The following is a 16,956-nucleotide window of genomic DNA, read 5'->3' as shown; positions in this document are numbered from 1 at the left end:
ATTAAATATGTCAGGGAATCTAAGTGTTTTGTGACAGACAGCAAAAGTTAATTCTGTCACTCATAGTCTCTATTTTTTCATTTATTTTGGATTTAAACCAATATGGTTAACAGAATGTAAATGATCCTCATACATCACTTTTCTTATCCCTTTTCAGTGCAAAAACTTTTAAGTCCAGTTGTGGTTAATATTAGTCTTTAATTGTCAGAAGGAAGAAATCCTGAAATATCTAAATCATTCAATACAAGGCAAGCAATTCAGTATTTGGTTATGTATACAACACAAAATTGATTAATTATGCCATTGTGAGAAATGATAGTCACTTCCAAAAAATTTAAAAGGTTTATTAAAACCTCATGAAAAATACAACAGAAGACTGAATAGAGAAAACATTACAGCTCTGGGGGCAGAGGATTGTTCCCACCATGTGCTCATCCACACAACGGATGTTCTACCTTTTAACCCTTTAGCCCCAAAGTTCTGTCCATCGACTCCTTCTTCACTGTCCAGTGGTGGAGTTTACTTCCTTAAATCTTGATTGGAGGTCAGATGTTGCCATAGTAACAAGCCAACCCTCCCAAATGTCCCGAACCCAGACCACCCCTTGATAACAGTGCAAGGGGGGGGGGTAAAATATAACTATAAGTCTATAAAACTTCTCTTAACATGTATACATGATATTTGCCTTTTAATTGTGAGAGTCAACCATTGCATTACTCATCTATCACACCACCATCTTTATTTCAAAGTATTGTCTTCAGAAGTTGACTGGAAGTCCAAATTACTATGTGAGGAATCAAATCCTAAAATCCTGGGACAATGCCCTGTTCTACTGACTTTTCAAACCTCTGCTTGTCTCAACAACTCTGTGTCCTCCATGTAGTCCCGAAAATGTGGATCCTGTTACACTAAATCAAATCTAGTGAGTCATGTCTTAAATGTATCTTTTTTTCCTCCCTGCTGATTCTAAAGAAAGCCTTCTGTGAGTGTTACTCATCATACTGTCCATGTGAACTCTTAGGTGAGAGGATCTCATTAAGGAACTGCAGTAACTCCCCACTGTCCTGCACAGCTGGTGCAGGAACAGCTGGCGTCCCATTGGGATGAATCTGGTCCCATGATGTAAGACAGAAAAAAATCACTTTTCCTCTGTATATACCCAGCGGTGGGCCAGACAGTTTTGCCTCACATCTGTGAGGACCACAGGGCTCTACATTTCACATTTAGCTTAGGTTCTCCCACTGTAAGCAGAAACCAGAGGCAGGGAAAGGAAAGGAAAGGATAGACCATGGTGTTGGTAGCCACAAAAGTATTCCTCCACTTTCAGCTATTACATAGTCCCATCAGGAGACTCTGTGGCTGGTCATCACCATTTGCCCTCATCTCTTCTGTAGAATTGGTAAATATTTAATGAACAGTTAGCTTAACATTAACATAAGCATTAGCAGTATATTAGTACTGTTAATGGGTGAAAGAAATGAGCCACAATGACACCAGGTCAAAGATACTTGTCAAAGATTTTGGTGACCCCAACCGCAGATCTGTTCAGATAACTCTTGAAGACATATAAAACACTGAATCCCAGCTGAGATTAATTATTTTGCAATATTTGACCTTCAAATACAAACAACTGGTGTTAAAATGCCCGAGATAATTTGCCCTTTATATCCAGGTATAAAATACCTTCCAATTAAATTGAGAACCTAGTGGACAAGATCTTATTAAGCGAGAATCCAGACCTTGCAGAATGCTCAACAGAAGAAATCGATTGTCTTTGCTATCACCTTGATCCAAATTATTAATAATTCAACAGAAATGAAATTAAAAAATCAATGTCAAAGAGTCGTTGCTGTACTCAGCAAAGGGATGCTTCCAGCATGGACATATAAAGTGTAAATTGTCCCTTGTGGGCATATTTGTTAGTAAGCAAATTCCATATTTGTTAGTAAGCAAATTTTGTTTGTATGGAAGGTTGGAGAGGAGAGAAGAAGAATATTTGATTAAGGCATGTGGAGCAGACAAAGCAGAAAGCAAACTAGCTATCTATTTTATTTTTTTAATATTTTAACCTTTTTCTTATTATATGTTGTTGCTCTTTTATACAAAAATATTACAAAGAGAAAATCAGATGGACTTTTCATTGTTATTGGGCAAACCATTCTCTGTCTCAAAAATAGTGTTTCAAATTCTACACTTAAATTTTAAGTTGGCTTTGCATATCAATTAATATTCTAGCTACAGTTCAACACTACTTACTTGGATTAATTAGATAACAATTAATTAGATAATAGCTGTAAAGTACTCTGTATAAAAATCACTACACAAGAACTAAGTATTGTTAATTGCAGCTGGGCAAACACTGAAAAAAATACTTAATGAGTGTTCATTTCAATTTTAGGCAAATTAATTTCAGCTGTGTTTCAACTGCTTGAATATTTACTTTCTGGCTCATTTTCTAACAAAGGATTTTACTTGCAGCAATATGAAACAATCTCCCGAGGGAAATGGTCACAACACCAAGAGTGCCAGAGCTCAGGAAGCATTTGGACAATGCTCTCAGGCACAGGGTGTAACGCTTGGGGCTGTTCTGTTCAGAGCCAGGAGTTGGAGTCAGTGACTCTTGTGGTTCCCTTCCAACTCAGGATATTCTATCGATCTATGGACCAAGATATACTTTGCACAGAAAATTCATAAAACTAGAATTAGAGTCATAATTCTGTGTGTTTGAATAAGACTCTCAATTATGAGACCCCTATTACTCCTTGGATCCCCGGCTTTTCTGAGAATAAAGAAATTACTGTAACCCTGTGTCTTTACATGTGAAGTTTAAAGTGCATTACCAGGACTAGGCCCAGTAAGGAATCCAACAGAACAAATCAGTATCTACATTTTGGTAAGAAGAAAAAGCTCTGAGCTCTGTACCTGAATTCACAGAAAGTCAGATAGGAATTTAGGATGAGCTACCTGAGTTAAGATGAGGTATACACAAAAGTCCTCCCTCCTTTCCCAGATACTTTTAAAAAGTTAAAAAAAAAAAATAAAGAAAAAGAAAGAATGAAAACCAAGTCCTGTAGATCTTACAGGAAAAGTTTTGGCAATTTCTTTGTTGCATCTGAAGCTGATGCAGAATTGTTTCTAGTCTTTCAGAAACCACTTACTTTCCTTTTCTTTTCTTCATAGTGGGCAAATCACCAGATGCTCAAGAAGTTTACTGGCACCTCACCTGTTAAATTCCTAAGATAATTCAGCACTGCTTAACTTCAGTGCACTCTGAAAATGAACTACTCTAACATCAGGTTTTTTTCTCCAATCTCTTTCTGCATTTCTTGGAAAAGGAGTCCAAAGGTCGGACATCTGAGGAACTTCAAAAATCTTTTTCTTCTTTATTCTCAACAGATCTTCAAATCATTGAAAACACACACAACTTCATCACTTTATAAACAAAAAGCTTCTTTCTAGTCAAAAATGCACCTCATTTTAAAATTCAGTTTTATCCTATTAGTACAACAGAATGATTTTAGCAACTGTGAGGGCACTCCTCTTTTTTCAAAGTGGCAGAACCCAGGATTAGAGTCTTGGCATTGTGCTAGGACAAACTGCTGGCCTCATCTATTCTAACAGTGGCATGGCCTCCTGTACTACATCTGTAGGGCTAAGCAGACCTGTTAAATTTGGGATTACATTTGATTTTAGGCAAGAAAACATCTTATGGTGGAATCTGAATATCTTTGCACTTTGTGAATCTTAATAAAAGCATTTTATAATGAAATCGTAGAAGTAAATTCAATTCTGATAGGGTAGCCAGAAACAGAAGTATCTGTAACCTAACAGCATTTCTTAACTTTGACAAAGGCTCTGATGTCTTAGCTCACTTCACCACTTAAGGGCTGGGTTCTGTTCCTTGTTTTTCTACTTATTCTGGGGAAGCTGATCAAGTTATACTTTTCTCCTATGCAACGCAGATCAAGACCCTCAGAGAAGTTGTGGAGTAACCCCCAGGCAGAACTGAGGCCAGAAGTGTGTCTCAGGACACAGAACTGCCAGTCTCAAGAGCAAAATATTTGAGTTGTGCACTTAGAATCTCAACAGAGCTGTATCTGATCTCTATAGAGGAATGAATGCAACAGTCTGTGTGCAGCAGTCAGGTCTTTATCTCAGTCTATTTCTGTAATAGAAATATGCAACTTTCTTCTTTGTCCATAGTTCTACATAATCACTAGAATCTGGTTTTGTTCAGGAAGGTTAATTGAGACTGCAATCAAAGAGGAGTATAAAGGAACAGAATAATGAACATTAAGTCTGTTAAACTGAAAAGGTGAGAATAGCTATACAAGAAATACCAAAAATATCTACTCATTCACATTTTCTAGAGTTGTAACACAATAGAACTATGAAAAAAAAACCCCAACCAACTCCCTGACATAACAGAATTAACTGTAATAATTGGAAAAAAAAAGCTTCACTATCACATGAGTAATGAAATCTCTTTTATGCTGCAGAGCTCGTGTTTTAACTCTGGAAAAAATTAGAAATTCCTTTAGTTGCAGCGAAGGAGTGCAGAGTGCTGAGGAATCCAGCTGTCAGGGAGCCACTGTTTTCTTTTGCTTAGGAAGTAATTTTCATTAGCTGAGCATATATGTCAGTTGAAAGATCAGATTTGAAAGGGCAATTTCAAACATACCAGAGAAACGTAGAAAATATGATGAACTAAAGAAGCGAAGTTATTCCTGCTTTCTTTTGTGTCTTATATTTAAGAAGATTTTGAGAAGAATGTTGTAGACATATATATTATTTACAGATATACATTTTTATGTATACACGTATACATATATATGTGATCTTCTGCAAGGACAGTTCTCAACATAAATGGGCCAAGCTGACTTATACAAGCTAAGGAGCGAGCCAAATGTATACAATTAATGCTTGTTTCATAAATGTCACATCTTCTTAGACTCGAAATTTCAGAGGCAGTTAAATATTTCTAGAATGTGATTATATCAGTTGAAATATAGATGTCTTATATGGATTAATATTTTAGTCATTTATAAACCAGAAACAGAGAATCAGGTAAAACCAGATATTTTTTAAAAATTCCCAGTGGAAGTTAGACACTATTATAGTTATTCTATCATCTATTGCAGAAATATCTGTTTCACTGTCCAATATTTAATGTCGATTGAAAGTTTCTAACAGTGAGGCAAATCCTCTGTTTTCCTTTCATTCTCATAAAGAATGGCTCAGTCAGCTAATATTTGAAAAAAAAAAACAACAACCCAAACAAATTCCAAGGAAAGGAAAATGCAATATAATTTATTAAACACTTGACTTTCAGAAAAATTCTCCAGCCATTACCAAAACTTCTTTTGAAGTTGTTAATATGAATGCCAAAATTAAAATCCAAGTGAAGTTGTTATTGCGGTTTCATATGTTACAAGAAAATCAGTACATTCTGGACCTGGAGGAACTGTTAGTTTTCCCTTCTGCCACTCTATCCATTTTGTTATCTGTGTCAGTTTCTTTCCTGGATCTCAGCTCAAGGACCATGTCACATGTGAAAATATTTTCCACAGTTTTCCCAGTTCAGATTTCTTAGGGTACTTACAGTTCCTGGCCGTGGGTATGGCACTCGCCCTTGGAAGGGAACCCACTGGTAGTTGGGGCCATCTCGGTGGGCATAGGGGCCAAGAAATACCCTCCTGACATCAGTCATGCTGTACATACACACTGCTGATCCCTTGAAGATATTACTGAAAACGAGGGGAGAAGAAATCAAATCAGTTTCTTTAAATGATCAGTCAGCTTAATCAAGTGCTAGAGCTATGGGAATAGCAGCTTGATGCTTTCTAATTTATTGCATGTGATGATTATCAAACCTCTGACATGCTCTCAGAGCAATCCTCACTCACCTCCTGTGAAAGTTCAGCAAAACTGATATGATCTCCCAGACATTTTCGTTAGCAGATGGCTGCTATTTCATTATTTAAAACATCTTGTCCCCAGAAGGCCAAAGCCCAAATTTGAGTAAATTTCAGTAAGGCTTTCCCTAGAGAACTATTCAATTCTTCCCTACACTCCACATTTTTCTATTTTTTTAGCAGTCTCTTCCATCACTCGGGCAGCACAAGTACAAACTTCAGTGTTGTTTCTTACCCAGACATTTTTTACAGAAGATAGTAAGGACTTGTAAATCTCCCTCTTCCATGCCTGGTATCACTAGAAACATTTTTTCTGTTTAAAAATGAAAACTTGTTTTCTTCACAGATAAATGTGGCAATACAAACAGTACAGCAAACCTTCCTCAGGCCAAAGCTACAAGTATATTTTGTTCTTGGTGAAGGCACAATGTAACAAAAACTTTCAAGTCACATTTATATGTGAGTCAACAACAGAACTTTTGAAAGATCGTTAGACTTTCCAGATTTCAGCAATGCTTTTTATTAATATCTCCTTGACTAGCCAATTTCTCACTCCACAGATTTCCTATTTTACACTGCCCCCAAACAAGTTTATTTATGCTTGCGTTCATTTTCCAAATCTGCGTGGAAAGCGCTACAAATGCTGATCCCCGCTGTAAAAAGCCAATTCAATGGCAAGAACAGCCTGAGAAACTGATAGCCTTTGTGTTTGCTAGCTTCAGGGTGATGATGTACATTGCTCATAAGAAAGAAACCTAATTCATTGCTTCTTACTGACATTGACTTCTCAGTTCAAAGGTTAAGAAAATTTTGTGTTTTTTAAAAACACTTTTAACAAAGAGACCTCTCTAAAACAAGCAGCCACCCAAGTTTTCATGCAAGAAAATGATATGCTCTGTACCTGGAAGTTGTAAACACTCCATAGACTATTGGATTTTTAGGGTCTTTTGAGTTCATTAGGAACACATCCTCTGTAACAACAACAAGAAAAAGAAAAAAATCATGTTAAATTCATGCAGGCAATGCCTGAAGACATTTCTATATTCCAGCCATTTCTGCCACTTACGTAGTTCATCAAAGTGTGTGTCAATGCCATTGGGTCCTGGCACAGAACAAATCAGACGTGCTTTGAGGAAAGTTGTCCATTTGTTAACAAGGCTCCTGTGTCCACCAAAGTCATTCTAATAACAGAAGTGTTTTGCATTAATATTTAGCAACAGTCTTTGTTTAAAGTATCAACAGAGTACACAGAGAAAATACAGTAAATAAGATGACATTTAGAGAAAACGAGAGAAGAATTTACCCTCTATGTACAAAAGCAATATTATGTTGCAAAGACACAAAATCTGAATTATTTTTATTTCACATTGATTGTTTCATATTTCATACTAGTCCATAATTTAAAAACAGAAACCCTCAAATCTCTTTATATAACTTTATGCATATTCAACACTGGGAAGAAAGAAATTGGCAGAATATCTTGATCCCAAACTCCCAGTCTGCCATGTCCTGCAAAAGCTGAGGGTGTTTATTATGCTTAACTGGGTAGCAACAATGTAGAAATGAAATTTGCAATGGAAAAAAATAGACAAAAATGCCAGAACAGTGGGGTCAGCTGTACAGCCACAAAACATAGAAACTAAGGGCCCTGAGGACTTCATACTTGTGGGGTAAATGGTTTAGAAGCCAGAACCTCTGAATTCAAGGAGGTAAATTGAAGTTGTGCTTATGGATTAACAGAAAATTTCACTGTAAACACCACAGTTGCCAAAGCTACAACATTTTTAATATAATTTCATTAGCAGAAATGTTTTTGGAAGTCTGTCAGAAAACCATCTGGACATTTATGAGTGTGGATAAATGATTTATCTTGCAGTCACTAAGGATCTTTGGAAAGGCTGCCCATTCTTACAGCAAACCTTAAACAATCATTTTGCTGTATCTTCCTTTGCCTCTGTTTTAAAGGTTTTCACTAATGTGGGAATGGAAAGGTATTAACACGTAACAAGCAAATTCTTCAAATGTTTTTGGCCTACCTGGAAGTATCACATTTCCTGTAAAAGACTTTCTTTTGCAGACAATTTCTAAGCCTCAGAAGATACCTACAAGTTTTTAAACCAAATATCATAGTTTGTGAAGTTTCCCCCAAAAAAAGAATTGAATGGTATTCATTTCTGTATGTCATCCCCACACTATTTTTCTCTTGGGATGACCCAAGAGTTAATTTCAATGTTAATACTGAATGGTTCACAGGCAAGAAAACACAATTTCTAAAATTGCTTGCAAGTGCATTCAGTATCACACCAAGAATTCATCATCTGACCTTGCAGATCTGCCCTATTCTGGCATGAGTGGCTTTTCCAGTGTGCTCTCCATCAATTGCATTTTCACGGAAGAAGAAGTAGATCTTGTCATCTTCTGGATTGTCGCTCTCTGGTATCAGGTGAGCACCGACAAATCTGGGATCTGAGAAGACAATGCCATTGTGCACATTACTACTCCATGAACTGGATCATTTCTCTTCCTTACATAAATGAACTGTCACTTTTCTTCCCAAGACCAAAACAATTGCATCCCATGGCAAATATTTCTATATTAGGTACATCATCACCTGCTAATATGCAACAGGTATTTACATTACTCTTATCTTTAATACAGAGAGGTGTTTGCTACAGATATTTAATGAACAAATCTTAACTCTATTATTGGAGCAATTAAATGTTTATGAAATCTCTTTACAAATGTTTGTTTAACATTACAGCATGGTTTCATAATTTCATGTATTTATTACTGACATTTTTCTTGTCCTTTGGATGTCTGGACTTTGGTTAATATTTCTGTATAAGTCACAATTAAAATCAAAGAATTATGGAGACAAATGTAAAGTTCACATTTTAGCAATTGAAAAAAAATTACACCTAGAAAATTGTTAGTGCATTACTGTTAAAAAAAGTTAAGTTGAAAACCACATTTTGATTGATACTACCTTCACATGTATTCCCATGTATTTGTATTCCCAAATTCCCAAATTTTTGTCTTCTTTTCAGAAGAGAAATATATTTTTGAATTTCTTCTCAAGTTGTTTAAATACTTTTTCTTTCCATTTTTTAAACTATTATTTTTATATACATAAACTTTATTTCTTAACAATTAGAGTGACAACTTTATTTGGTGGCAAAAAAGATACATCAACAAGTGAAAATACATATAATGTGTACCTACTGATGGGTTACATAAAAAATACTGTAAAGAAGTTCTAGCAGAGAGAATTTTATAGAATTCACATCAATAAATTCATACCAGTGGTGCATCTGGCTCATCGCTGTATTTTACAGAGATACTTCAGCTGGTATCTTTCACTATATTTGGAAAAAGAAGGCATATCCAACAGATTTACCAATCTGTTTTATAACCATTCTACATCCTGCTGGGATAATTAACTGTAGAAGAACTATATTTAACTACTCAGAGTCCTGTTCCTATGTGAAATTGTAAGCTATTTTAGTGTCTGTATTAACATATTTTCAGTGTATAGTTATTGCTATATAGTCATGGAAATAATGAACTTTGCTATGTTTTGCCAGTTTGCACTAGCTGGCCTATGCAACCCATTGCCTTATTAAGGACGGCAGTGTTTTTAAGACATACTTTGACAGGTTATGCACACAGAAGTATAGATATTTCTATTACATGAGTATATACAGCATAATTTTGTGTGCATGTGTATTATCATGTACTCTGTGTGTATATATATATATATATATATATATATATATATATATGTATATATTCTCATGTATTTGCATGTGTAGGTGCATATGTGTATATATTTATATATAAGTACAGAAGGATGATCCTACTGGCTCAGACCAAAGTTTACTTAGATCAATACACAACCTCCAAGACTGTCCAGAAGTAATTATTTGAGACAAGAAAGAATATGGTGGTTATAAATAATACTCTCCAAGAAGAAAGTCCCTCCTTCAACTGTTTTCAGTGTAGCTGATTCCCTGAGCTTTGTTGCTTCTGTGTCCTTAGTTAATTCTCAATAGACTTCTAATCCAGTTATCTGTCTAGTTTCTTCTTGAACCCATGCACATTTCCAGAATTCAGCTTGTCTTTTTGGAATTTGTTCCTCACCTACACAATGTAATGAGCTAAAATTTACTTCTGAATTTTGTTTTAAACATTGATATTAATAAATTCATTTGGTTCCTCTTAATTCCTGTATTGGAAAAATGCTCAGTGATCAAGATGTGGATAAACTATGCTCTTTAACAAGGGCTGGAGCAATTCTCTTTGTTGAATTCTCTGTTGTAGTTTTTCCTTTTTTTTTTTTTTAATTATTATTAATTTCTAGCAGTTAATATGGATTTGACAGCTCCTAAACAGAAATCTGAAATGGTCATGGAATTTACGTGCCATAACCCCAGAACCTCACTCTTCATTGGTGGTGCTCTGTCCACAGCCCATTCTTTTATAGGTGAAGATAGACATGGTTCCTCATGGTTCTCCCCATGGTTTATCACTACATCAGTCATCAAGAATAATTTAATTTGTCATTTGATTGCTTAGCTACCCAGTTGCATTAAGATCCTTTTGTGATCCTTCATAGTCTTCCTTTGTCTTACTCTGCTGAATAACTTAGGTTCATGGGAAAAAAAAAAAAAAACAACCTCTCATTCAACCTCTTTTACAGGTTATTTATGAACGTGTTGAACAACACAGACCCCACAACAGATCTCTGTGAAACTGTGTCTATTACCTATTGTCTCTTAAAATAAACATTTTTAGACATCTGAGACCATGAAAAATCTAAGATCTTAAGTTCTCCACCCCAAACCTCGGTAATGCAAGCTATTAAATGTCCTTCCTTTCTTTCTAGCGTGCATTTAATAGCCTTCAAGTTACTGACATGAGACCCAAGATAAATAATATCTCAACTATCTTTTATGTAATATACTAGGGCTTTGCATGCAACTTGAATCTCAAGAAAAAAGGGTTGCAGCTTGAAAATTTCTGCACTGCAGTCTGGGGAAGGATCCATCAGAGAAAGAGGATACCCATTAGAAGACACTGTTCTTGGCTACTGGATCTGGAGAACCTCTTTTCTGAATATGTTGTTTTTACATCCTTAAGGTCTTAATTAAAAAGGGTAAAAAAAAATCAACTAAAACCTAAACACATTCCCAAATGGTTGAATTATTTGTTTCTAGCACAATGGATTTTGTAAATCACAAGATATCAAGTTCTAAAACAAATCACTATATTATCAGGTGTCAAATATGTAACTTTACATTGGCCTATGAGGATACTGTGGGGAGCTCTATTTTGAGTCAAAAATATTGCTGATATAGCACTGGTTATATAAACTTGCCCTCGGTTAGCATATTATTATTCTTTTCTTTCCCTTTCATAATTTTGCAAGTGAACCAGAAATAGTAAGACAGTTTAGTATTAAAGCAGAACTGACAGAACAATGATAGAAAAATAGTTGAATAAATTGAAAATATGTATTTTAAATGATTCTGTCAGAGTGATAGCAGAGAAGAGGGTTGTGAGGCAGGCAGATAAAACTAATGCCACAGCTAGAGCACATGTGAGTATGCTTTGCATGCACTTCTAACCAGTGCTCACCTGAGATGGATTCAGATTTTCAATGAGTGATTAATAATCCTAATTACATCCCTGCAAATGAAGTAGTCTCACAATCTCATATTAGAAACACATCCATTGTACATCATGGAACAGCTTTTCTTGAACAACACTTCTTACTGAGCACACCTCGGATTGTTTTTCCATCTAGTTAAATCAATATGTTTTAGTCAATGAACAAGTGGTTCTTCATATTATAGGGCCCTTGTTCTTGTTACCTGGTGGTGCTTGGGTTTTTCCCCCACTTCCATCTAACATATTTATGTCTATGCAGTGAACCAAATAAATGAAGAGGAGGCTACATGTGTTCTGTTCCATATTGAAATAGATTAATTTCTGTTTAGAATGAATGTAGTGGTTACAGAAACAACATCATGATACCATGTGTGGGGAGAGGGAGAGAAAAGTGTTTGATAATTTCATGGGTTATAAAGCTAAGAACCAGTGATCTGTAGTGTGTTCTTTATCGTTTCACTAGCACAGGGGTTGTCTGACTTGCCTGAGGCTTGATGCACACTGGCATTCACCCCCAGGGCTTCAGACCATGCTCACTACTGGCTGCTGAGGGTCTTGATGAATCAATCAGCCAGATGGCCAGCAGTCACGCAACACAGCCCTCTCCATGGACTGCACTGCACTTTTTTACTGCTCTTCTTTGAGGATTGGAAGGGAGATATCCACAGATGAGGGAATAAGGGACTTCTCCTTGACTTTCCTAATTGCTCACCCATGCAGCAGAAGAAAGAATGTCATCCATGAACGTGTATGTTTAAGTATCGAGACTCTCCTGCATTACCCTGCAAATTTAAACAGGTTTGGTATCAAGAGGTCCCCATGGGAAGTTCAAAATAATTCAGTCAGGGTTGACCTATTTCATACATTCAACACAACACAGCCACAAAAGAAATGCTGGAATGAACTTCAATCAAGTTTTACTGAATGGGAAGTAGGACTTTGATCCAAAGCCACCAGAAACAATTGTAAAAGTCAGTGTACTGCAGCTATTGGGGGTAGATGGAATGACTTCAAATTTCTGAGTATGAATTATGGAGTATTCTGCAACCCTAAAACTGTCTCCAATCCACGTAGCCCTCAGAAATGCTGTAACAACAGTTCAATACTTTCTTGTTTGAAAGCAGTCTCCCATTGGTTAGAAGTCTAGAAAGCTTGTTTTGGGAAAATGGATTTAAGAAATAATTTGACAGCAAATATTTTGCAATGATATATTGCTTTTAAAAAACACAGGCAGACAATGTAGAAGACTGCTTTAAAAAACAGCATACATCAAACAAACATTTCTGAAACGTGTTTTAGCATGATCAAAGGAGAAACAAAGCCACAGCACAAACATGATCAAAATAAAATTACAGCTAAAAACACTTCTCTGATCTTGCAGCCAAAGTGAACAAGCTAAAAATAAAAACTTAGATTTTTATTTAAAATAATCAGCCTTTAAGAAGCAAATTATTAAAGTCCACACCTTTTTCAGTCTCCTTTTTCCAGTTGTCTTGGCTGTGGTGCTACTCCTCAGATCACACATGACACCTTTGTGTGCCCTCCTGCAATTACCAGCTCTGCAGACATTTCACTGGCAGCAGCCCATTAAACTGTCCTTTCTGAGAAATCTGGCTCTTTATGAAAACGACACCTTGGTCCAGCTGCCTTTATGATTTATTTGCCATTGTTTGCTTATTTAAGTAATGGAAACATGTTTTGCCTGCCTCAGCATTTCAGGTTGAGGAAAAGCAAAGGTAAATCGATCTGCACTGGTTCTTTAACAAATGTTACTCTTATAGCAACAATAACCACACAAATACACACACGCACCCAAGAGCAGGAAACAATAAAAGTCAGAAATTGGCTTTCAAAGTGAATTGTATTAGCATTTTAATGAAGATCTATAAACTTGAAGGCACAGAAATTACCTTTAGCTGTCAAGATTGAGTAAGCTGAAGGAACAGAAGCTGGGGTCATCTCTTCATCACTTGACAAGAACCAAAGGGCAGTCCTCTTAGGAAATGCTTTGTAAAGAGTTTGAACTGGATGCCCCTATTATTGTATATTTACGGTCAAAATGACTAATTTATTAGTTCACAGCAAGAAAATTCTAGGAAACTAGGGAAATTTTACGCTCAGTAAAACTACAATTGCTGTAATTTAATGAAAAGTACTGGAGGGTGACTGGGACCCTAAGGAGAGGAGGGCTAGAGAAGATGAAATTAAAAATTTAACAACAGCAAAAATAGACAGCTACTCAAGGCTTCATAATCACGTACAGCACCCATCCACTGGGACCCAGCACAGAGAACCAAACACTGTCCTCACACAATCTGGACTTGCTCTCACTGTGAAGCCCTACTACCCACAGAGAAGAGACTTGCAGCTCCAGTCACAAATGTGCAGAGCAGAGCTTCTGCCTCAGCAAGGTCACCAGAGGACAAAGCTGTTAATATGTGGTGATGAGAGAGCGAAGATGGTTTGTGGTTTTACACACTCAAATGTAGTTTACAAAACACCAAAGCTTTTAGTGGTGTTCTTTCAAAGTCCCTTCATTTAAATTCCTCAACTTTCACATTCCTCTTGCTGCTGTTGACTCAGGCAAATGCAGCAGAGCTCTCATGGATTCACTGCTTCTAGTGAAGCTCCTCAATAACATGGATGGCATCAGACCACATCCTCAAAGCGGGAACGCTGTTTGCACAAGGGACAACTTGTGGCTATTATGGAGCTAATATGAGGGTTTTGTGGTAACTTATTGTCAGATGCTAACATAGAAAGGACAGACCGCAGAGCAGAGATGTCATTTAAAGATGCTGTTTACAAAGTCAGAAGGATGTGTGGCATGCAGGCCATGCATGATCAAGCTGCCAGCAGCTATTACAAGGTAAGAAGCCCCATGGTCCCTGATTTTGCAATGGAAATTCCCATCAGAAAGAGTTTAAAGACTGATGATAATTATCAAATGGCTTATCTTTAAGTCAAGATGATCTTAGAGTAGTGCATTAGTTATGTCATCTAATTTCTCCTTCTTAGAAGTGATATCCTCTATTTTATCAATTTTTCAAAGATTAGTAAAGGCAATTTTTGTGAGACAGATTATAAAACACACTGATAAGTGTAAGGTTAAGGTTGAACTGAAGTTTATTTTAATTTCAATAGCATACTTTTTTAAAAAAAAGATTTTACTCCAAACACTTTTCATAATTAAAAAAAAAACAGCCTCAAACCAACAAACCCTTCCTCTGCAGATTCCAACTGCTATGCTTCAGTGGTGACTTGTGTGACACAAAGGGATTACAGACTTTCAAGGATGAAAGGTATTAAAAGTAGCAACAACATATCACTCTTCTGTCATTTCAATACATGGGTGCAGCAGCAATGTAACACTCAAAAGACTTACATTAAAAAAGACACACCATATTTTTACACATGTAAATTCTTCTGCACCTCAATGGTACAGCAACAGGAGTCTAGCCCTTGTGGCCTTTACACTGGCTTGCCCATCAGTGTCATCCATGCACCATTCTCATTGTGAGAGACAATAAAACTGAGTTTCAGTGATGGGGGTTTTAAGGAATTACTGATCTGTATCTGAAGCAAAAGCAAGAAAGGGCAAGTGGGTTGCAACATCCTAAAGCATTTGGGCTCCATGCTGGGGGCAGCCAGCAGAAGTGAAAATTTGGCAAGGTCAGGCTGGGGACTGAGCTGTGGGTGCCCTCCTGGGGCTGGCAGTGATGCAGGGTAAGAGGAGCACAACCTCAGTTTGGGTGCTCAGCACCTCTAGAGTATTGTAAATGAGTCCCTGAGTACCTGCCAAGCCAATGCCACCATACCAAAATCCCTCATCTCCTCTGCCTTAGAGGCATAATTCAGCATGAACATATCTTGGGAATAACATTTTGGCTCCCACAGGAAACAGAAGGGAGAAAATGTTGATCTCTGATGCAATTATCAGTTTCTGAAGCCTTTGTTCTAAAGAGACAACAATAGTTTTGAATCCCTGTTAAAGATTAATTATATGGTGAAGAAAAGTGAATACAAAAGTTCAGTAAAATTATAGTTTAATGCTCAACATAAATTAGATTTCTCACAAAACAATGCTTATGATGTATCCACCCTATTTAATTTAAAGGAGGTGATTATTATCTCTTTACAGAACAACAAGTAAAATTAACACCTCTTTTCCATTACTGACAGTGTTTTAAGGTTGTTGTATATCTATCAACACAATTAATTTTAAACTTATTTATTTGTCCCTCAGAGAGAATAATTGGGCAACTGAGAAAACTAGTGTCCATCACAGAACAGAAAGTGAGGCTTGCAGCACACTGTCTCCATTTAGGAACACTTTAATCTCAATTTTCTGTATTTCTTAAAGGTAATGAGAGTTCCAGCTAAGAGCCTGCTTCTTCCTCTCTCTGTCACTTATCTGAAGCTTTTGACATTGATGTTTGGAAATAAAAACACTAGAAAGCCTGTGCCTTAACTGTGTAACCTACATCTTTAGAGCTCTGGATGAGTGACAAGAACTAAATACCAGAGTCTTTATGCTAAGACGTGATGTATTAGTGGAGGAAGTGGAGTGTGGAGGCACTGAAGACAAAAGATGTTTCTGATTTGGGGTGTTACAGACTTTTGGCATATAGAGCCATGCTACAGGCCTGCCTTTTGTAAGCTCTGAAGATTCACAGGTGGAGCACAAGTCCCTGGAGATGCTAAAGCAGTTTATGGCAGCTGATCCTAGAAGTCAGAAACCAAAACCTGTTCCTCTCCATTAATGTGATTTTCTCAGGCCTTTCTGAATGCTAAGAGATGTGTGCTTATGTCTTGGTGGAATATTCTTCCTCTTTGCCACCTGGAAATTTAGGGCACAAGAAGGTGTCCTGGAGGCTGAGGGAACATGCTGTAGCCAAACTCCTGACACAGCACTTTGCAGGAGGCAAATACCTGGCTGAGTGTGAGAAATAGCTGGGGATTAACATGGCAAACATATTCCACTGTAGGGAAAATGGGACAGCCCTCAGCAGTACAACTGGCAAAGATGAACAGCACTGGCTTGACAAGCATATCTTCAGCCTCTGTCTCCTGAAAGCTAAATTCCTAATATTTCTCTGTCAGCTCCATGCAGGGCACAACCCTGTCTCCAGAACCCTTTGCCCACAGAAATATTACTTTTTCCTGCCTAAAAAGTGAAAAAACATGTCCTTTGGGTCAAAAATAATCTATTTTGAAAACATGAAGAAAAATTCCAAATTTTGTACTGCCAGGTTCAATTTGAAGTGTGTGGAAGGGATTGTGTAGCTGTAAAAAATATCTCCTCCCTGATGTCATATCAAAAACTGGACAGGCCTCTACCATAGTCTCAACTCTTCAGCGAGGGATGTTC

The 16,956-nt window shown here is 36.9% G+C and overlaps 1 protein-coding gene across 5 annotated transcripts in view; it reads right to left on the bottom strand.

Annotated features, from left to right (window-relative positions):
- Window positions 1-16,956, bottom strand: part of SEMA3A (semaphorin 3A) — a 322,842-nt gene that overhangs the window by 29,632 nt on the left and 276,254 nt on the right. For all 5 annotated transcript variants that reach the window (XM_038153363.1, XM_038153364.1, XM_038153362.1 and 2 more), the window contains 4 exons: window positions 8,239-8,381; window positions 6,982-7,096; window positions 6,817-6,886; window positions 5,603-5,747 (listed from right to left, as the gene is read on the bottom strand). In XM_038153363.1, the coding sequence (XP_038009291.1) occupies window positions 5,603-5,747; window positions 6,817-6,886; window positions 6,982-7,096; window positions 8,239-8,381 (473 nt within the window). The remainder of the gene's footprint in view (window positions 1-5,602; window positions 5,748-6,816; window positions 6,887-6,981; window positions 7,097-8,238; window positions 8,382-16,956) is intronic.

Source organism: Motacilla alba, chromosome 1A, assembly GCF_015832195.1.
Source record: "Motacilla alba alba isolate MOTALB_02 chromosome 1A, Motacilla_alba_V1.0_pri, whole genome shotgun sequence".
In the NCBI taxonomy this organism is placed as follows: domain Eukaryota; kingdom Metazoa; phylum Chordata; class Aves; order Passeriformes; family Motacillidae; genus Motacilla; species Motacilla alba.
Note: the sequence above shows the minus strand (reverse complement) of the source record. Positions and strands in the feature narration are given on the sequence as shown.